The sequence below is a fragment of the Aphis gossypii genome, chromosome 3 (assembly GCF_020184175.1).
Source record: "Aphis gossypii isolate Hap1 chromosome 3, ASM2018417v2, whole genome shotgun sequence".
NCBI classification, from domain to species: domain Eukaryota; kingdom Metazoa; phylum Arthropoda; class Insecta; order Hemiptera; family Aphididae; genus Aphis; species Aphis gossypii.
In genome coordinates, this window is record NC_065532.1 from 55,269,055 (window position 1) to 55,285,834 (window position 16,780).

The 16,780-nt window shown below is 28.0% G+C and overlaps 1 protein-coding gene across 1 annotated transcript; it reads right to left on the reverse strand.

Moving 5' to 3' along the window:
* Positions 1 to 1,624: 1,624 nt before the first annotated feature.
* On the reverse strand, positions 1,625 to 7,019 carry LOC126551112 (uncharacterized). The gene is made up of 3 exons (XM_050203885.1): positions 6,884 to 7,019; positions 3,267 to 3,385; positions 1,625 to 2,716 (listed from the first exon to the last, which is right to left on the reverse strand). The coding sequence occupies exons 1-3, from the start codon at positions 7,017 to 7,019 to the stop codon at positions 1,625 to 1,627; spliced, it is 1,347 nt and encodes a 448-aa protein (XP_050059842.1).
* Positions 7,020 to 16,780: the final 9,761 nt, after the last annotated feature.

Here is a 16,780-nt window from a genome sequence, read left to right on the forward strand (position 1 = left end):
GGAGAAAAGATTTGATGATGTTGAAGATTACAGTGGGTGTGTTAAGAAATTTTAATTTATAAAGTAGTCCGTCATGCCAGACCTTATCGAACGCTTTAGCTATGTCAAGAAAGGCCGCTCCAGTATGTTCTTTTGTTTCGAATCCGTTGTTAATGTGCTCTGTAATACGTAGTAGTTGCTGAGTTGTGGAATGGTTTGGTTTAAAACCAAATTGGCAGTGAGGAATTGCATCAGTTGCATTTAAATGACTAATAAGTCTGGTGTGAATAATTTTTTCGAAGATTTTTGAAACAGACGATAGTAAGCTGATGGGCCTGTAATTGTTTGGATCAGTATTATCTTTGCCAGGTTTATTAATCATAATTATAGTGGCCAATTTCCAATTAGTGGGAAAGTAGCTCAATTTTAACAGGGCATTGAATAGCGCTGTCATAAATAGAACTGCTTTATGGGGTAGTTTTTTCAATATAGAGTTGGTAATTAGGTCATGACCGGGTGATTTACGGTTTGGTAATTTCTTTATTATTTCTGAAATTTCTGTTGGGTTAGTGTATGGAAAAATGTTTTACGGTAAAATTTCAGGCTCGCTTAGTTTCTGAGACACCAAATTAATAGTTGCACTATCATTTAAGTCGTTAAGTGTGAATATATTTTCTAAAGTGGTAGCAAACAAATTACATTTTTCATATACTGTATTTATAAAGTTGTTTCCAGATTTTAGAGGCGGAATTTTGTTATCATTGGGCTTGATTAATCTTTTGGTCGCTAACCAAAGGTTTGAATCAGTGGGATGTATTGAAGATAAATATTTTTGATATGAATTTATTCTATGTTCTTCGAGTAGTAGTTTTACTTTTTTGGTAAGGAAATTTAGCTTCTTGCGATCTTCTGGTCTTCTATGAAGTTGCCATTGTTTTCTTATATAGTGTTTGTTCTTTATAATTTTTTGTATTAATGGGGTAATTTTTGAGTTGTAATTTTGACCCAAAGTAGGTTTTGAGGGTATTGTACACTATTCTGCCGCATAGGAGATTGTTTCATGAAGGTGAGAGATTGCTGCATCAGCCAGTAAAGTATTGGAGATATTCTTGGGAATTGTTATATTATCTGAAACGTATCGTTTGAATTTATCCCAGTCCGGTTTCTCGTTTATAAGTTTGCGAGTTGGTTCAGATTGTATTAGTGATGCACCAATCAATATTTTAACTCGCAAATGATCCGAATCCAGTTCGAATAGGGGTTCTTGATTAATTAATAAAGAAGTTGATTTAAGTAAAACAACGTCTAAAATGTCTGGGCTTTTGTTAGGATCATAAGGGTAATGCGTGGGATTATCAGGTGCCGAGATAATCGCTGGGGAGTTTGATAGGTATTTATATAATTTTCTCCCATTTACGTTTGTTGTGTTGCATTTCCAGTTCAGGATCTAGGACATTTTGGCGTGGCCGTTTTGACGTGGCCGTTTTGGCATGAATCTATTTTGACGTAAAGCCGTTTTGGCGTAAATGTCTCAGGTTATTTATAGTATAAAATAAAAATAAATAAAATAAAATTATTTGTTATTATTTATTCGATTTAAAAAAATTCAGTTGATCAAAAAAATTTAAAAAAAATAAAAAAAACATTATTTTTGTAAAGAAATATTATGTGCTACACCTCTTAAATATGTTAAAAGGTCTCGTGAATCTGCTTCTTGAACTATTTTTAATAGACGTTTGTCTGTGTCCATATATTTTTTGAGCTTTTTAGGGGGACTCCTTCCTGATTCTAATTGAAATAAATATGTATCTCTTCCAGCTTGAATCTTTTTTAAGCAAGTGATAAATGACCATAATGTAGGATGAACCGTTCCCATTTCAACATTTATTCTACGGTTGGCAGCCTCTGCATGATTATTTGTTCTGTGTATACCATTTAGTACTCGTTCGTATAAATTCCAAATTGATGGAGGAAATCTAGCAGGTCTCCGTCCACGTCCATTTCGATTTAATCTTCCGATATAATTATCTTCAAACCATTCAAGCAAGGGCTGAAGTTCTTCTGGTAAATATGCATCTAATGCGTCGATTGCCATGTCAATATTGTTGATGCAAACAAATGCAATTGCAATTATCATTTTAACATGAATAGAAAAATCTGCATCGTTATTATATTTTGATATAAGATGCAATTCGCCAATTTTTTTTTTGAAATTTTTTGTGAGATGAAAAAAACAACCATAAATAATAATATTTGGGAAATGTTTTTTCACTGCATTTATTACAGCTAATTCGAAGTCTAATGAAATTGATGTAGGATTTAACCCAGGACATAAATTTATTAAAATTTTAAAAAGTTTTTCATACGTTTTTGTATATTTATCAGGCAGTAATGCATATATAATAGGGTGTATACCATTTAAATACTCGGCAAGTATGACATACACTTGAGTAAAAAGTGGGGGTGAAATTTTAAAAGTCCCATCTCCTGACCATGTCTTAGAGTTTCGTAGAATATCCAAATATCGACGTCTTCCAAAAATTAAAATCCTTTCTGCCCCAGGACCACTATCAGCTAATAAAAATTGTTCTTCATGCCCTTCAGAAGGTGAATACATTTTATACACTTCATGTATTTCTAAAGTTATAAGATCCTTCGGTGCTTCAGGTACAGCTCGTATATTGTTTCGTTTTCTTCGTACTTGTTTTTTTAATGCATAATTAGATTGAATTGCTCCCTAAAAAAAATTATAAAATAATAATTAATAGGGACCATAATTTAATCTATAATAATAAGTATTATGGTGTTAAAGGCGAAATAAAGCGAAATAAAGTAAAAATAATATTAATATTACGACTTATTTAATTAATAATTTAAAGTTACAACCTGATCTACCGTATTCGATAATATAATCAATATTAATATTGATATTTATAATATATATTACATTAGTAGTATATATATACGGGATATCTCAAGAAGATCTGACAAATGAAATAACTTTTGTTCTAATGAATATTTAAAAAAAAAAATTACAGTAAAACAATAAAAAAATTGTTAGATTTTAACATGCACCTATTTAAAAATATTTATACAAAATTTTTTAAAAAAAAAATTAAATTTTTTGAAATTATAATGTTTCTTACATAAACTAGATCGTAGTTTACCTAATGAGAATATTGATACTTAAAAGGTTGTAAAATCAGCCACTGGACTTAAAAAAATGTTTTTACCATTTAAATTTTTTTTTTAATTAGATTCACAAATAGGCTAATAATTACACCTACTTTAGCTGCTTCTGATAATCCGGCCAGACATTCATTTATGACATTTGATGTGGATTCCGTGGTTTCAGCTGCACGTCGTTTGATACGGTTAACTGCTATATTTCCTTCGATTTTTGGTGCTTCAGAATCATGGGTATGTTCATTTATTGATTTTATTATTTCAATATCGTCTACTGTTGTGTGTACCCGAGCTTTGCATTCATTTTTGTTTCATCAACGCCAAAAACGACGTTCTCCATCACTACTTAATGCATCAAATAAATACATATAACCATTGTTCACTAAAACATCTCGTTCTTTCGTGGATTCAATTAATTTTGACATTATAAATAAATATTAATTAATTTAATAATTTAATAAGACTCACTACTAGTATAAAAGATTTGAATGTATATAAAAAGTAAAAACTCACTATTTGTGTGAAATATTTATGCTGTATCTAGCTAGGAATATTAAAGGGCAACAGACAATAAACTTATCGCACGGCAAACAAGAAACGACAACGGGTACAAATCATGCAAAACTTAGATAATCAATCTAATCGATAGTATACGTTTTGACTGGTCAACTGGTTAATTTTAACTTTAGTTAAAAACCCATAGGGCACAAGTACAACATAGTAATATAAACTTATCATTAAATTCCAACAATACGTATACAATAAATACTATCAAAAAATAAAAATATACTTACAATGGTAAATTAGTTAATATGAGACGCCAAAACGGCTTCACGTCAAAATAGCTTCATGGCAAAACGGCTACGCCAAAACGGCCACGCCAAAATGTCCCATTCCCTCCAGTTCACGTGTTTTGAATTTAAGTCACCAATGATAACAATTTTATTATAGTTGCTTAATATTACGTCGAAGTCGGTTGTGTACATGTTATAGCTTGGGGATTGATATGCGCTGACTATAGTAGTATTTATATTGTTAATTAGTAGTGTTATTTCTACGGCTTCCAAAGATCGTAGACGAGGTATATATGCCTGTTGGTGTTTTATTTTGGTGCGTATTAAAAACGCGACACCACCTGTCACCTGAAGGCCGGACCGCTGTCCTATCATTGCGATAAATTGAATAGCCATTAAACTTAATCGAGTCGGTTGTACATACTCACTAGTCTCACTTATACAAGCTATATCTATATTGTGATAAGATAAGAATGCAGCGAAAGTGTTGCGGTTCCGTTTAATGCCGTTTGCATTCCAGTTAATGATGTCGATGTAACTAATATTATTGAAATTAGTTGACATTTAGATTATTTAATAATGTAGGAATATTAGTGATTATTTTTTTGATAATTTCTGAGATAAGAGAAGTGAATAAAGGCATTAATGATTTAATGAGTACATTAGTAATATTTGTGCTATTCGATTGATCATCTACTGTTACTTCTCTTTTGCTTAAGTTTGTTTTAACTTTAGCGGCGTAAGATTCGCTTTGGGTATTTATTGTTTGAGTACGTATATAGGGTTGGAATGCATTTTGTTCTTTAGGTTCAGGAATAGTTTGTAAATGTTTAGGTGGGTCTTTATGAGACTAAGCTTTACTGTGGTTTTTAATTTGTTTAGGTATAGATTTTACATCCTTTATAATTTGCAGGATGATTTTCATTGCAGTTTACGCATGTCGGTGGGCTATTTAAATCTTTAGTACACTCCGAGTAGTGGTGTTGTTCTGGGCATTTAACGCATCTAGGAGGTAGTTTACAGAAATTTTTTGTATGATTAAAACGTTGGCAATTTTGACATTGAGGAATGGAGTTATCGGTTTTTCTATTTTCTACCATAATTATGCACTGAAGAAGACGATCTAGTGAAAAATTTTTTTTTTCTGATTTATCAAGGATAACGGCGACGATTGGAATTGGTGATTTATGACGGTTTTGTAGACGGGTAACAGACGTGACTTTAAATTTTAGATTAGATAATTCCTCGAAGATTTCTGCTTCAGATATCGATGTTGGTAGATTTCTTATTATTATGGAAATATTTCTATCTTTCGGAAGTTGGTATGTATGATATTTAATATTGTTTTCGGAGAAATATTTTGTAACAGAACGATAGTCGTCGACGGTAAAACATAATTCATTTGTTACAGGTTCGAAAATTTTTCCTTTTCCTCTTCATAATATATATTTTTTAAAGTTGCATTTTTGTACATCTTTTTCAATTTATCCTTAAGCTGAATTACTCTATCTGCTTCTTCAATCGAAATTGTATTATTCATGCTACCTACTCTTTTTGTCTCCTTCTTATTATCAGCTTTAATCTTGTTTACTTTATCAATCTTGTTTTCAAGCTCTTTTCTTATTATACTCATTATATCTCATAGGTATTGGAAATATTGATCTTGATCTAATATTGTCTAAATTAAATGCTGTAATTTCATAATTATCCATTTAATAAGGAAAGATTTATATAAACTTATCAAATTTAATTTTTCTATTAATTTTTTTCCTATTAAATATTTAAAGTATTTTAAAATAAAATTTAAAAAAATAAAAATGTCTGATTCAATTTCTTTAATAACACGATTAAATAAAAAAGGCTATAAGTATGAATATATTAAATTATCAGTCTTAAAAGTTGATGAAAAGTATAAGGCCAATGATTTTGAAATAATTAACACTAAATTTGGAAACAGAGTTTCTGTAATACTGAATAATAAATATAAACTTATTTTACCAGATAAATATTTGGATATTATTTCTCAATATTTGTACGAAATGGACGAATTTGAAATATTTATTATATATAAAGGTAAAAAAAATCATAATAATTGATTAAGAAAATGGTTTTGTTTCACGAGGTTGGGATTTCTAAAAAAATGTGTTTTTGTTTGTGTTTGAATTTTTATTCTCTAACAGATTTTCAATTTTTTTGTTTAGTTTTTCATTATTTTCATTAGAAATTTTTAATTGTTCATTGAATGTTTCCGTTATTTTATTTATTTGGTCATAAACAATTGAATTTTTTATTTCTGTCTGCGATTGATCTAACTCTCCTGTCACCATAAATTCGATTAAATCAAATTTTCTTAAATTGTCTTTTAATTGTTAAGAGTATTATTTTCCATAATACCTATTGTCTAATGATATTTGGTTTAAGACCCTTTATAACTGTATGTATTATTTCTGATTCGAGCATAGTGGGATTTATTCTTTTGCATAAAGATTCTATTTCATTGACATAATTTATAGTTTGTTCGTCATCTAGTTGTTTTCGTTTTTGTAACAGTAATTTTAACATATCTATTTGTGCAGTGGGTTTGAATTCGCTTAATAGTATATTTTCTAAATCAGCCCATTTTATGTCGTTAATTAAATTTGATTCATTATTATCATAGAATTTTAAGGCAGGACCTTCTAAATATAGAGGTAAAAATTTTATTTTCTCTTCATCAGACCACCCGTTTATGCTAGCTGCTCTGTTGTATTTTTTAATAAACGTGTCAATATTTTCAGAAATTAGACCAGAAAATGTATTAGGTTTATAATATGGTTTTTTTGTGTTGTCCATTTTGTTTGCGTTAAAGGTATTGATAAAATCGTTTGGTGTCGTTTCTCCGTTAAGGTATTGTGTTAGTCTATTTTTTAATTCGGGAACCGTACCTGTAGTAATTAGGTTTCGTTTGGTGAGTTCAGCTATTAATTGAGGTTTTAATAATTTACTGATATCTTGTGAAGAGAATGTTGATGGGTTTAAATTATCTTCAAATTTTTCCGAGTTTTTATTTTCGTTGTTCATTTGTTGTTTTTTAAAGAAATTAGATTTTTACTCATTAATTTTTTTTAAAATTTTATTTTAAATTTATTAAGTATTTGTTAATATTATTTTTTATTTATTTATTTATTATTGTTTTTATTTATTTATTTATTTTTTTTTTTTTAAACTTTAAATTTATAAATTAATTAATATTTTATATTTATTTCGTGTTACGAGCCACGAGTTGGGCGCCACTTGTAGTAAATCAAAAATGATTTAAAACCCTCTTATATATATATTTGCACACACATGTAGATACATATATAAGGATTTGTATTATGAAATAAATTGACTTACCCTTGTCTGACTGTCCGGTATTTGATGAATATTATTATTAATATTATTATTAATCAAATGAAAAACAACAAACTATTGAATATATTGTAACACATTTATTAACCATTAACATAAACTGACTCTACTAATTAATACATGTCATTAAAATCCTTAACGCACATCCACTGCCAAGGAGAGCGCAGGGAGAGTGGCGTCGTGCACCAGACCCCGATGGTTGATGGGTGTCTCCTTTGGCCGGTGGTGTAATAAAACTATACAATGGTCAAAGGACATAACAGTGTCTGACCACATATGTTCACTATCGAGTGAACAATCCACTGAACATATGTGCGACCACGCACATGCAAGGGATTATGATGACGCCACTATTATTATATGTGGCTATCATAACAATATACTATCCTCGATTATTTTTTTAGATTTAAACAACAATATCAATTAATTATAAAATTTGTAACAAATTCTGTATTCTATGATTCTTTCATTAAGCTTATAAGATTTTTCAAAAATTTCCACAATTCCGTTTAATAATGAAAACATTGTTAATAAAGGTAATAAAAAATAACCAATTGGTCCGATTGAACTTAGAAATAATTTTAAAGCAAGCAATCAAAAACTGATTTTTGAATAATAGTTGTAACTTTTTCTATAAACTAACATATTTTTTTCTAAATATGATTCCATTTAAATATGTTTATTTATAATAAATAGGTAAAAAATTATCTATAACTACCTATATTTATGTTTTTAGAATAACATAAGCAACAAATTCATCACATATTACTTTATTATCATCTTGATCAGTGATAAATAATTTAATATTTTTAAAATTCTTTACATTTAAAAGAATATATTTTATATCATTAGATATATATTGACCTTCATTATCACATTTAATAACACATAAAACATCATCATCTCTGTGCAAATATTGATCAATTTTATGGTTAGAAATAGAATTTCTCAATTATATCACAATGTACTTCTAGTAATTTATTTACAAAATAACGACCAAGTATAATATCCGATCCAGTATGTGTATAAGTACATTTATCATCGAATCCTAAACTTAGTCTTAAATTTTCATCCAATAAATAATAATCATTAGATGTAATTGAAATATAGTTGTTTATTAGTTGTATTTTTATTAAATAAGCAACAAATTCATCACATATTACTTTATTATCATCTTGATCAGTGATAAATAATTTAATATTTTAAATGACTCATTTTTAGTCTCCATAGTACCATTTATATCTTTTAAAAAACCTTGTGTATAAAATTGTAGTTCCGTTGTACCAGTAACAGTTCGATTAAATGGGGACTCAGTTATATGGTCTGTGCTCAAATTAAACAATGGAATTCCCAAGGTATTTAATAAATAACTATCGAAATCATATTCATAGTTGAAATCTTTAAAAATTGACCAACTATTGTAAGCTTAGTATTACGAATATTTTTGTTACAATTTAATAAATTTTTAATTTCCCTTATTGAATAGACTGCAATAGGTATTTTATAAGTAGTCAGTACTAACTTTTCTGTTTTAACTGTAAACTCACAATCCTTCTCTATATTTATATAATGCTTATCATTGAGAGGATAGTAAATCATGCTCTTAGTACTTGTTCTTATAAAATTTAGATCCTTAAAACTTAAATATTTCTTTAAGTTTTCGTCTAAATTATAATAACAAGGGGATTAAATTTTTACCTTTTTATCAACAAAAGATATGACTAATGGATTGATTATATTATTTTATTCGCCTTTAGAATATTGACCACTTTTTATGTTAGTTACCTACGTTGTTATTAATTATTATTTGGCATTCATTTTCAAATTTAATTAAGTTATTAGAGATAATAAAAGATATAACATAAAGTCCAATAGACATATCATTATTTTCATTTTATATATAATATTCTAAATGAATAGATCCATTTATTATTTTAATTATCTTCATTTATATTAATAAAATTTTATTAGTAATTTATTCAAATTCCAACAAATGGACTGTTTGTCCATTATTATGATTTTTATACAAATTATACAAATAATAAAATTCAAAATTGTGAAATCTGTTCACTCAACAATCATACCACAGCTACATGCTTTCGAAACAAAAATAATATTCAACCACAACAATGTAAAGTATGCTTAAAAAACAATCACAGAACAGAAAACTGTTATTTCAATAACAAACCTACTATAACATGCCAAATTTGCGATAAAGCAGGACACTCGGCAAAAACGTGTCGATCTATTAATCAGAATTCAAAAAACTAATTTCTAGGTCAAACATTACTGATAGATGTTCACCTTTATCTCCAGAATCCCCAAAATACAAATATAAAATAAACAATATAACCGAACCACTATATTAAAGCTACATTAAATAATATTACAATTCCAGTAACAATAGATACAGGAGCAAATATATGTTGCATTAGACATACGTTAATGCCCCCTAATAGTAATTTAAAAAAAGAACCTATTATTTTAACAGGAGCAAACAATAAACCTCTAACTCTCTTCGGATCAATTTTAATTAAACTTAAAATAAATTCCTATGAATTTGAAATTAAAGCATATGTCATAGAAAATTTATCTTGTCACATAATAATTGGAAACAATTTTTATATCAATATAATGCTAATATAAATTTCAAAAACAGTACGTTAACATTGCGTAAAAATAATAATGGTAACAAATTAATAATGATATAATCATACAAACCTATAACGTTTATAACAGCAACAACGTGCATAATATTAAAGAAGACGTAAAAAACATATTTCAAACGAACTCTGAATATTCAATTGCCCACTGCATTTCCGCAGACTTAAAAATGAGCAAAGGTTTGGCTGCACAAATAAAAAATAAATTTGGAGACGCCTCGGCTCAATTAAAAAATTTAAAATCAATGGTAGGTGAAGCCATCCCAATAAAAATGGGGAATAGGACAATTTATTACCTAATAACGAAACAAAAATATTTTCTTAAACCTACATATGATAATATAAAAACCACATTACAAAATTTAAAAAAAACTATGAATAAATTACATGATTACAAAACTGCAATTCCCACTATAGCGGCTGGACTAAACAAACGAAATTGGTCCATGACAAAACAATTAATTTATCATGAATTTCAAAATTCTAACATAGAATTCCTTATTTGTCACAAAAATACAAACAATATAACAAATAGTTGGAAAACAAAAGAACATGAAATGATTATTAATTTAATACATGACCATTACCATTATAATAAAATAATTAAAAATATTAACAACATTAACGATAATTTCAATAATAAAACAAAATTATATTCCAACAATCCCAACATTAACAAAAACATCAATCATGATACCGATAATATTAATAAATTAGAATCAATATATTACGATCATAATGTCGACGATAATAATGAAATTAAATCCATCTTCAATAACTATAAGCCCGGTGAGAATGTCCTCGGAGACGGGAATTGTGGTCTCTATGCATTATGTAACGCACTAAATGATAATAAACAAGAAAAAATAACTTCTATAGGTCAACTGTTAGAATTATTACAATTATCTGACCTTCCAGGTCATTGGTGGTCCGACAACGAACTGGCATCTATTGCCAGCTATTATAATCATGATACTTACATATTTAACGAAAATACAAAAACTGCTGTTGTATATCGTAACAAAAATAATAAAAGACCCCCGATTATTCTATATAATACAAATGAAAATACACATTGGATCCCAGGCACTAAAGCAATAAACCCTTCACTAAAGATACCACACGATTATGTTGAAATAAACGATTTTACACCCTTACAACAAATAATCACAGAGATAAATAATAAATATAAAAATATAAAGAAACCAATTACCAATGATAAACTCAAAGAAACTGACAAGGTCGACAAAATACACATAAAAACCGTAGATCATACTACCAAATCAATTACAAATGACCCTAATAAAGAAATCATATACGACAGTGAAGGAACACCAATTAACATATCTCATGAATTAGACCCGTTACAATACAGCCAAGTTTTAACACTATTAAAAGAATATATACATTTATTTACTTCAGATGCGTCCAACATAAAACCGACTAATATAAAACCGTGTGAAATAAAAATGAAAGAAAATTATAAAGACCCAAAATTTCATGCCCCGCACAGAGTATCTCCACAACAAAGAGATGAACTCAAAACACAATTAGATAAATTAAAAAAAGCAAACATTATTCGTCCAATAATATCCAAATTCGCAGCACCATCTTTCTTAGTAAAAAAAAAGGAAAAAGGTTCATACAGACTAGTTGTATCATATAAAGAATTAAATGAAAGAGTTGAAACAGACCAATATCCCTTACCTAGGACAAATGACTTATTAAGAGCCTTAGAAGGCGCAAAATACTTCAGTTCACTCGACCTCAACAGTGGATTTTTTCAATTACCAATAAAGGAAACAGACCAACATAAATTAGCATTTACATCAGTTCATGGTTTAATGACATTCACCAGGTTACCCCAAGGGTTTAAAAATAGTAGCGCTATATTTCAAAGAGTATTAAATGAAGCATTTCTTATTTACTACATTACTACACAAATCCATAATCATTTATATAGATGATCTAGCAACATATGGCAAAAATTTTGATGAAGCACTAACAAACTTAAACAAAGCTTTAAAAATAATTGATTTAATGAATTTTTCTCTAAAAACATCAAAATGTCATTTTTTTAACAAAAAAATAGAATTACTAGGTCATGTAATTTCACAAGAAGGTATTAAACCATTAAACAACAATATTAAAGCCATAACTGAATTTAAACAACCAAAAACACAAGAGAGATCAGATCATTTTTAGGCATGTGTTCATATTATAGGAAACATATCAAAGACTTCGCAAAAATTGCTCACCCCCTCACAGAACTAACAAAATGTGAAAATAAAATTAATTGGCTAGAAACTCATCAAAACTCTTACAATACACTTAAAGAACGTTTAACATCACAACCTTTACTTAAACATTTTGATGACACTAAAAAAGTATTCTTAACAACCGATGCGTCACTAACAGGATTAGGAGCATATCTTGAACAACCAGATGACAACAACATTTTACACCCAATCGGTTACGCATCAAGACAATTATTAAACAGCGAGAAAACATATTCGTCCACAACTCTAGAATTATTAGGACTATGTTTTGGCATTACTTACTTCCGGGAGTATTTATGGGGAAGGCACTTTATTGTATTCTGTGATAATATCAGTTTACAATACTATGAAAATTTGAAAATACCATCGGCTAGAATAGCTCGATTAACTCTAAAATTATTAGATTTTAATTTTAATATCATATATAAAAAAGGAAAAAAAAATAAAGTGGCTGACGCTCTTTCTAGAAATCTTATTAATAAAATTGACGTTAAAAAAGACAATGACAACCTAACCATTGATTTAACGGATATAAAAAAAACAACAAAATAATGATCAATTTTGCTCACAAATCACACAAGCAATTAATAATAATCAAATCGACCAAATACCAAGCAATATTCAAAGAAAATCTAGACAGTTCATAATCTTAAACGATATATTGCATTATAAACAATACAAATCACCAAACATTATAAATTACCCACTAGTAATTCCACAATCCTTAACAGAAAAAATTTTAAAATCATATCATGAATCACCTATTGGCGGCCATACAGGGATATCACGAACCCTTAATAAAATACAAAACAAATATTACTGGCCCACTTTAACTAAAGACACAACTCATTATATAAAATCATGTCATAGTTGCCAAATAAATAAAAAAATAAATGGAAAACCTATAGGTCAATTACAACCAATACCTCTTTCAAACAGACCATTAGATAGATTAACTTTTGACTATTAAGGGCCATTAACACCCAGTAATAATAAAAAAATATGTTTTGGTAGCAGCCTGTAATAACACAAAGTTCATATTTACCAAAGCTGTGGAATCAGCAACTGCCCAATCAACTATTAATTTCATTATACAAATAATATCACAATGGGGATGTTTTCGCCAATTCTCATCCGATAGAGGTACACATTTTAAAAACCAAATAGTAAATGAAGTGTGCGAAAACTTAGGAATAAAACAAATACTATCAACTAGCTATTCCCCACAAACACAAAGATTTGTTGAAAAAATAAATGATGTACTTTGCAACTCTATTAAAAATTATATTGATGACAACAATCAATCAAGATGGTCTTACTATTTACCATATGTTACCTTGAGTTACAACGCTACTCCACAAACTAGCACTAAATACAGTCCTTTTTATTTAATGCATGGCTTTGAACCTTTTTCCCAATTGATAACAAACTAATTCCAACTAATATTCCTTATGACATAAAAAAATCTCTAGCAGAACTAAACAAGCTAAGAGATAAAATTCCAAATTTGATAAAAACTGCACAAGAATCACAAAAGAAATATCACGATCAAAAGCATCGTTTAATAACATTTAAACCCGAAGACTCTGTATTAATCAAATTCCCATTAAATACAGTAGGAAAATGCCCAAAACTTTCCTCTAAATACAAAGGACCATTTAAAATAATTAAAAAATTAAATGATCTAAGTTATAAAGTCCAATTATCATTAAACAATAAGATAACTGAAGACATAATTCATGTCAGAAGAAAGAAACCATACATTCACAGGTAAAAAGTAAATATATATATATAATAAAGAAATATATAAAGAAGAAATAAATAAATAAAATAAAATAGATAAATAAACGAAATCTAAAACATGAGAAAATAAAATAAAAATTTTTTAATAATAATAAGAGGGTTTTAAATCATTTTTGATTTACTACAATATGTTTAAAAGAAGCAGATTTAAAAAAAAACTATTAACTTTTTCCCTAGGGGAAAAATACTTAAAACAGACACAACTTAACGGTTACAAGTATACATTATAATTAAACATTATATTAATTTAATTTCTTATAAATGGAAAATATATATTGTGTTAAATGTAAACAAAAAACAGATAATATTAATCCACATATAATAAAGACAAAAAAACAATAGATAGGAAAAAATTGTCTGCAAAATGTAAAAAATGTAATTCTTTAAAAGTTGTTTTATTAAAACATAATATTATCTAATTTAAAAATTCTATAAAATTATCTTTTTAAAAACGGTAATTTAAAAAATGATTTAGCATTTTCACTTTTCGTCATCATATTATTGTTATTATTATCATTTTTATACACATTTTATTTGACAGCGCTCCTGCGAAGATTCCTGCGGCATTTTTTACTATTATTATTATTTGACCTCGCTGCGGCAATTATTACCATTAGAACAGTTGAAGACACAAAAAATGTGGGATAGATTTGAAGCCAAACCACCAGCAGGAAACATGCTACCGCACTAACCCATTAGGCCACTAGTATTTGATGATAATTCTATGAAAAAACCATAGACCTTATACTAATAGAGGGAACATCCAGGCGGGATGCGGGTGAGTGGTGCGGTCTTTCTTAGCGTGTCAGCAGTGATGCCATTCCTTGTGACCAAAAACATTGTTATTAACACATACCATATTATAATTACAACTTCAATATTGTATACTGCATAGACCAAAGCCAAATAGACTTATAAATTATAATCAGCTAGACTATATTACTATAATAGTTCTATTGTAATTTGTAAGTAGGTACTAGTAAATTGTAAGTAGTGCCTAGTATAAAATAAGTTTAATGTATGTTTTTTATAAAATGGTGAAGAAAGCAGCTCTTGGACGACAAACTATTTTATTTACTATTTTATTTTATAATAATAAATATAGAAAGTTGAAGAACTTGAAAAAGAAGGAAAAAGAAGAAGCACTTGAAGAAGCTGGATATTATGCTATTGATATTATATGTTATAATATTATTGTATAAATCATGATATAATGAATATAAACATAAATAGGATCGTCATTCGACAGTAAAAGGGGGAAAAAAAAGTAAAAATATATTTGTATAATTAATAGGTACATTATATTCTATAATATCGTTGAATTGAACAATTTATATTCAAAAGTCAACAGTCACAAAAAACTAATCAATAATATCTACAAAAAGTTAAGTTTAAAAAAAATATAATTATAAGCAGTGCAGTTAAAATAATTCAGAATTAAATAATAGTATAATTCAGTCCCTAAAAATGTATTAATAATATATACAAAAAGTTCGTCAATATTTGAAAAAGTTAAATTTAAAAAGAAAACAATTATAAGCCAGATACATATATTATTCATTTCTAAATAAAATAAGTTTTGTAAATTTTTTCTAATCGAATTACTATTTTTTTTTTCTTTTGTTAAAGCTGCATGGTGAAATCTTAAATTTAAATATGTTAATATAGTGAGACTTATTATTTGATCTCTATGAATATTAAATAATTGCTGATCCAGACAATGATTATCAAGCTCTTTAAAAATGTAAGGTTTTTGATAAATAATGTTTTTTATTGCAAAGAAAATTTTTGATTTAATATTAGGTAAAAAAACATGGTGAGCTCGAAAAACTGTTTCTGCTTGTTGACAAATTTCAACAATATCTTGACTTGGTTTAATTAAGGCGTTATTTCTATCCTTTTCGCTTATTATTTTAAATATATGTTCCGAATCATCAATTAAATATTTATGACATATATTGCAGTTGATTTTTTTAAAAATTTTTTTAACAACAAAACCAGATACATAACTTGTCACTTCATCTGAAAAGGGAGTTATCCTATGTATTACTCTAGAATAATCGTGGTCAGTTTTATTTATGTTTTGTTCACTATCATTGCTTATAATACTATCTGGTCCTACTTTCACTACCGACATTTGTGTTGTATCAAGTATAGCAATACAGTTGCCATATTGTGATCCACTGATTTCATTGTGAACTAATAATTTCTTATATGCTGACTTAAACTGTTTACAGGAAGGATTGTTGTTGAATCCACCTCTTTGCCTAATTGAACTAAAAAATGTCTCGATGTGATCCTGAGACAGTTTGTAAGAAAGCATATAAGACAATGAATACGTAGTACTAAGATATGTATATAACTTTAATAAATTAGATAATGCGCTAATGAGACCAATGAAGCCAGTTTTTCTACCTGAATCCACCACTCGTTTACCATTGGCCAACTTTAATCCTAATATATATTCCTTAAACTTAACAATAAAATCAGCATATTTCTGATATACTTTTGAGTCCAGGGCTAAGCAGAAGGGATTTTTGGAGTAGATAGTTCTACAGTTCAAAATGTCAAATGCATTGTTGATCATAAAACAAAATTCAGCAGTAGGGTCAACATTTTTAAAATTTGGATCACCTAATGACTTGCAAAATTTTAAAGCGCTCCCCACACTATAACTTAGCACTTG

What these genes read in the sequence shown, in the direction of transcription:
- LOC126551112 (XM_050203885.1), bottom strand. Translation starts at nt 7,019, where the DNA reads ATGAACAACGAAAATAAAAACTCGGAAAAATTTGAAGATAATTTAAAC. An exon ending in ACGAAACCTAATTACTACAG is followed by an intron (nt 3,386 to 6,883) that starts GTACGGTTCCCG and finishes ATGATTCTGAAG; the next exon opens with CACCAAAAATCGAAGGAAAT. An exon ending in GATTATCAGAAGCAGCTAAA is followed by an intron (nt 2,717 to 3,266) that starts GTAGGTGTAATT and finishes AATTTTTTTTAG; the next exon opens with GGAGCAATTCAATCTAATTA.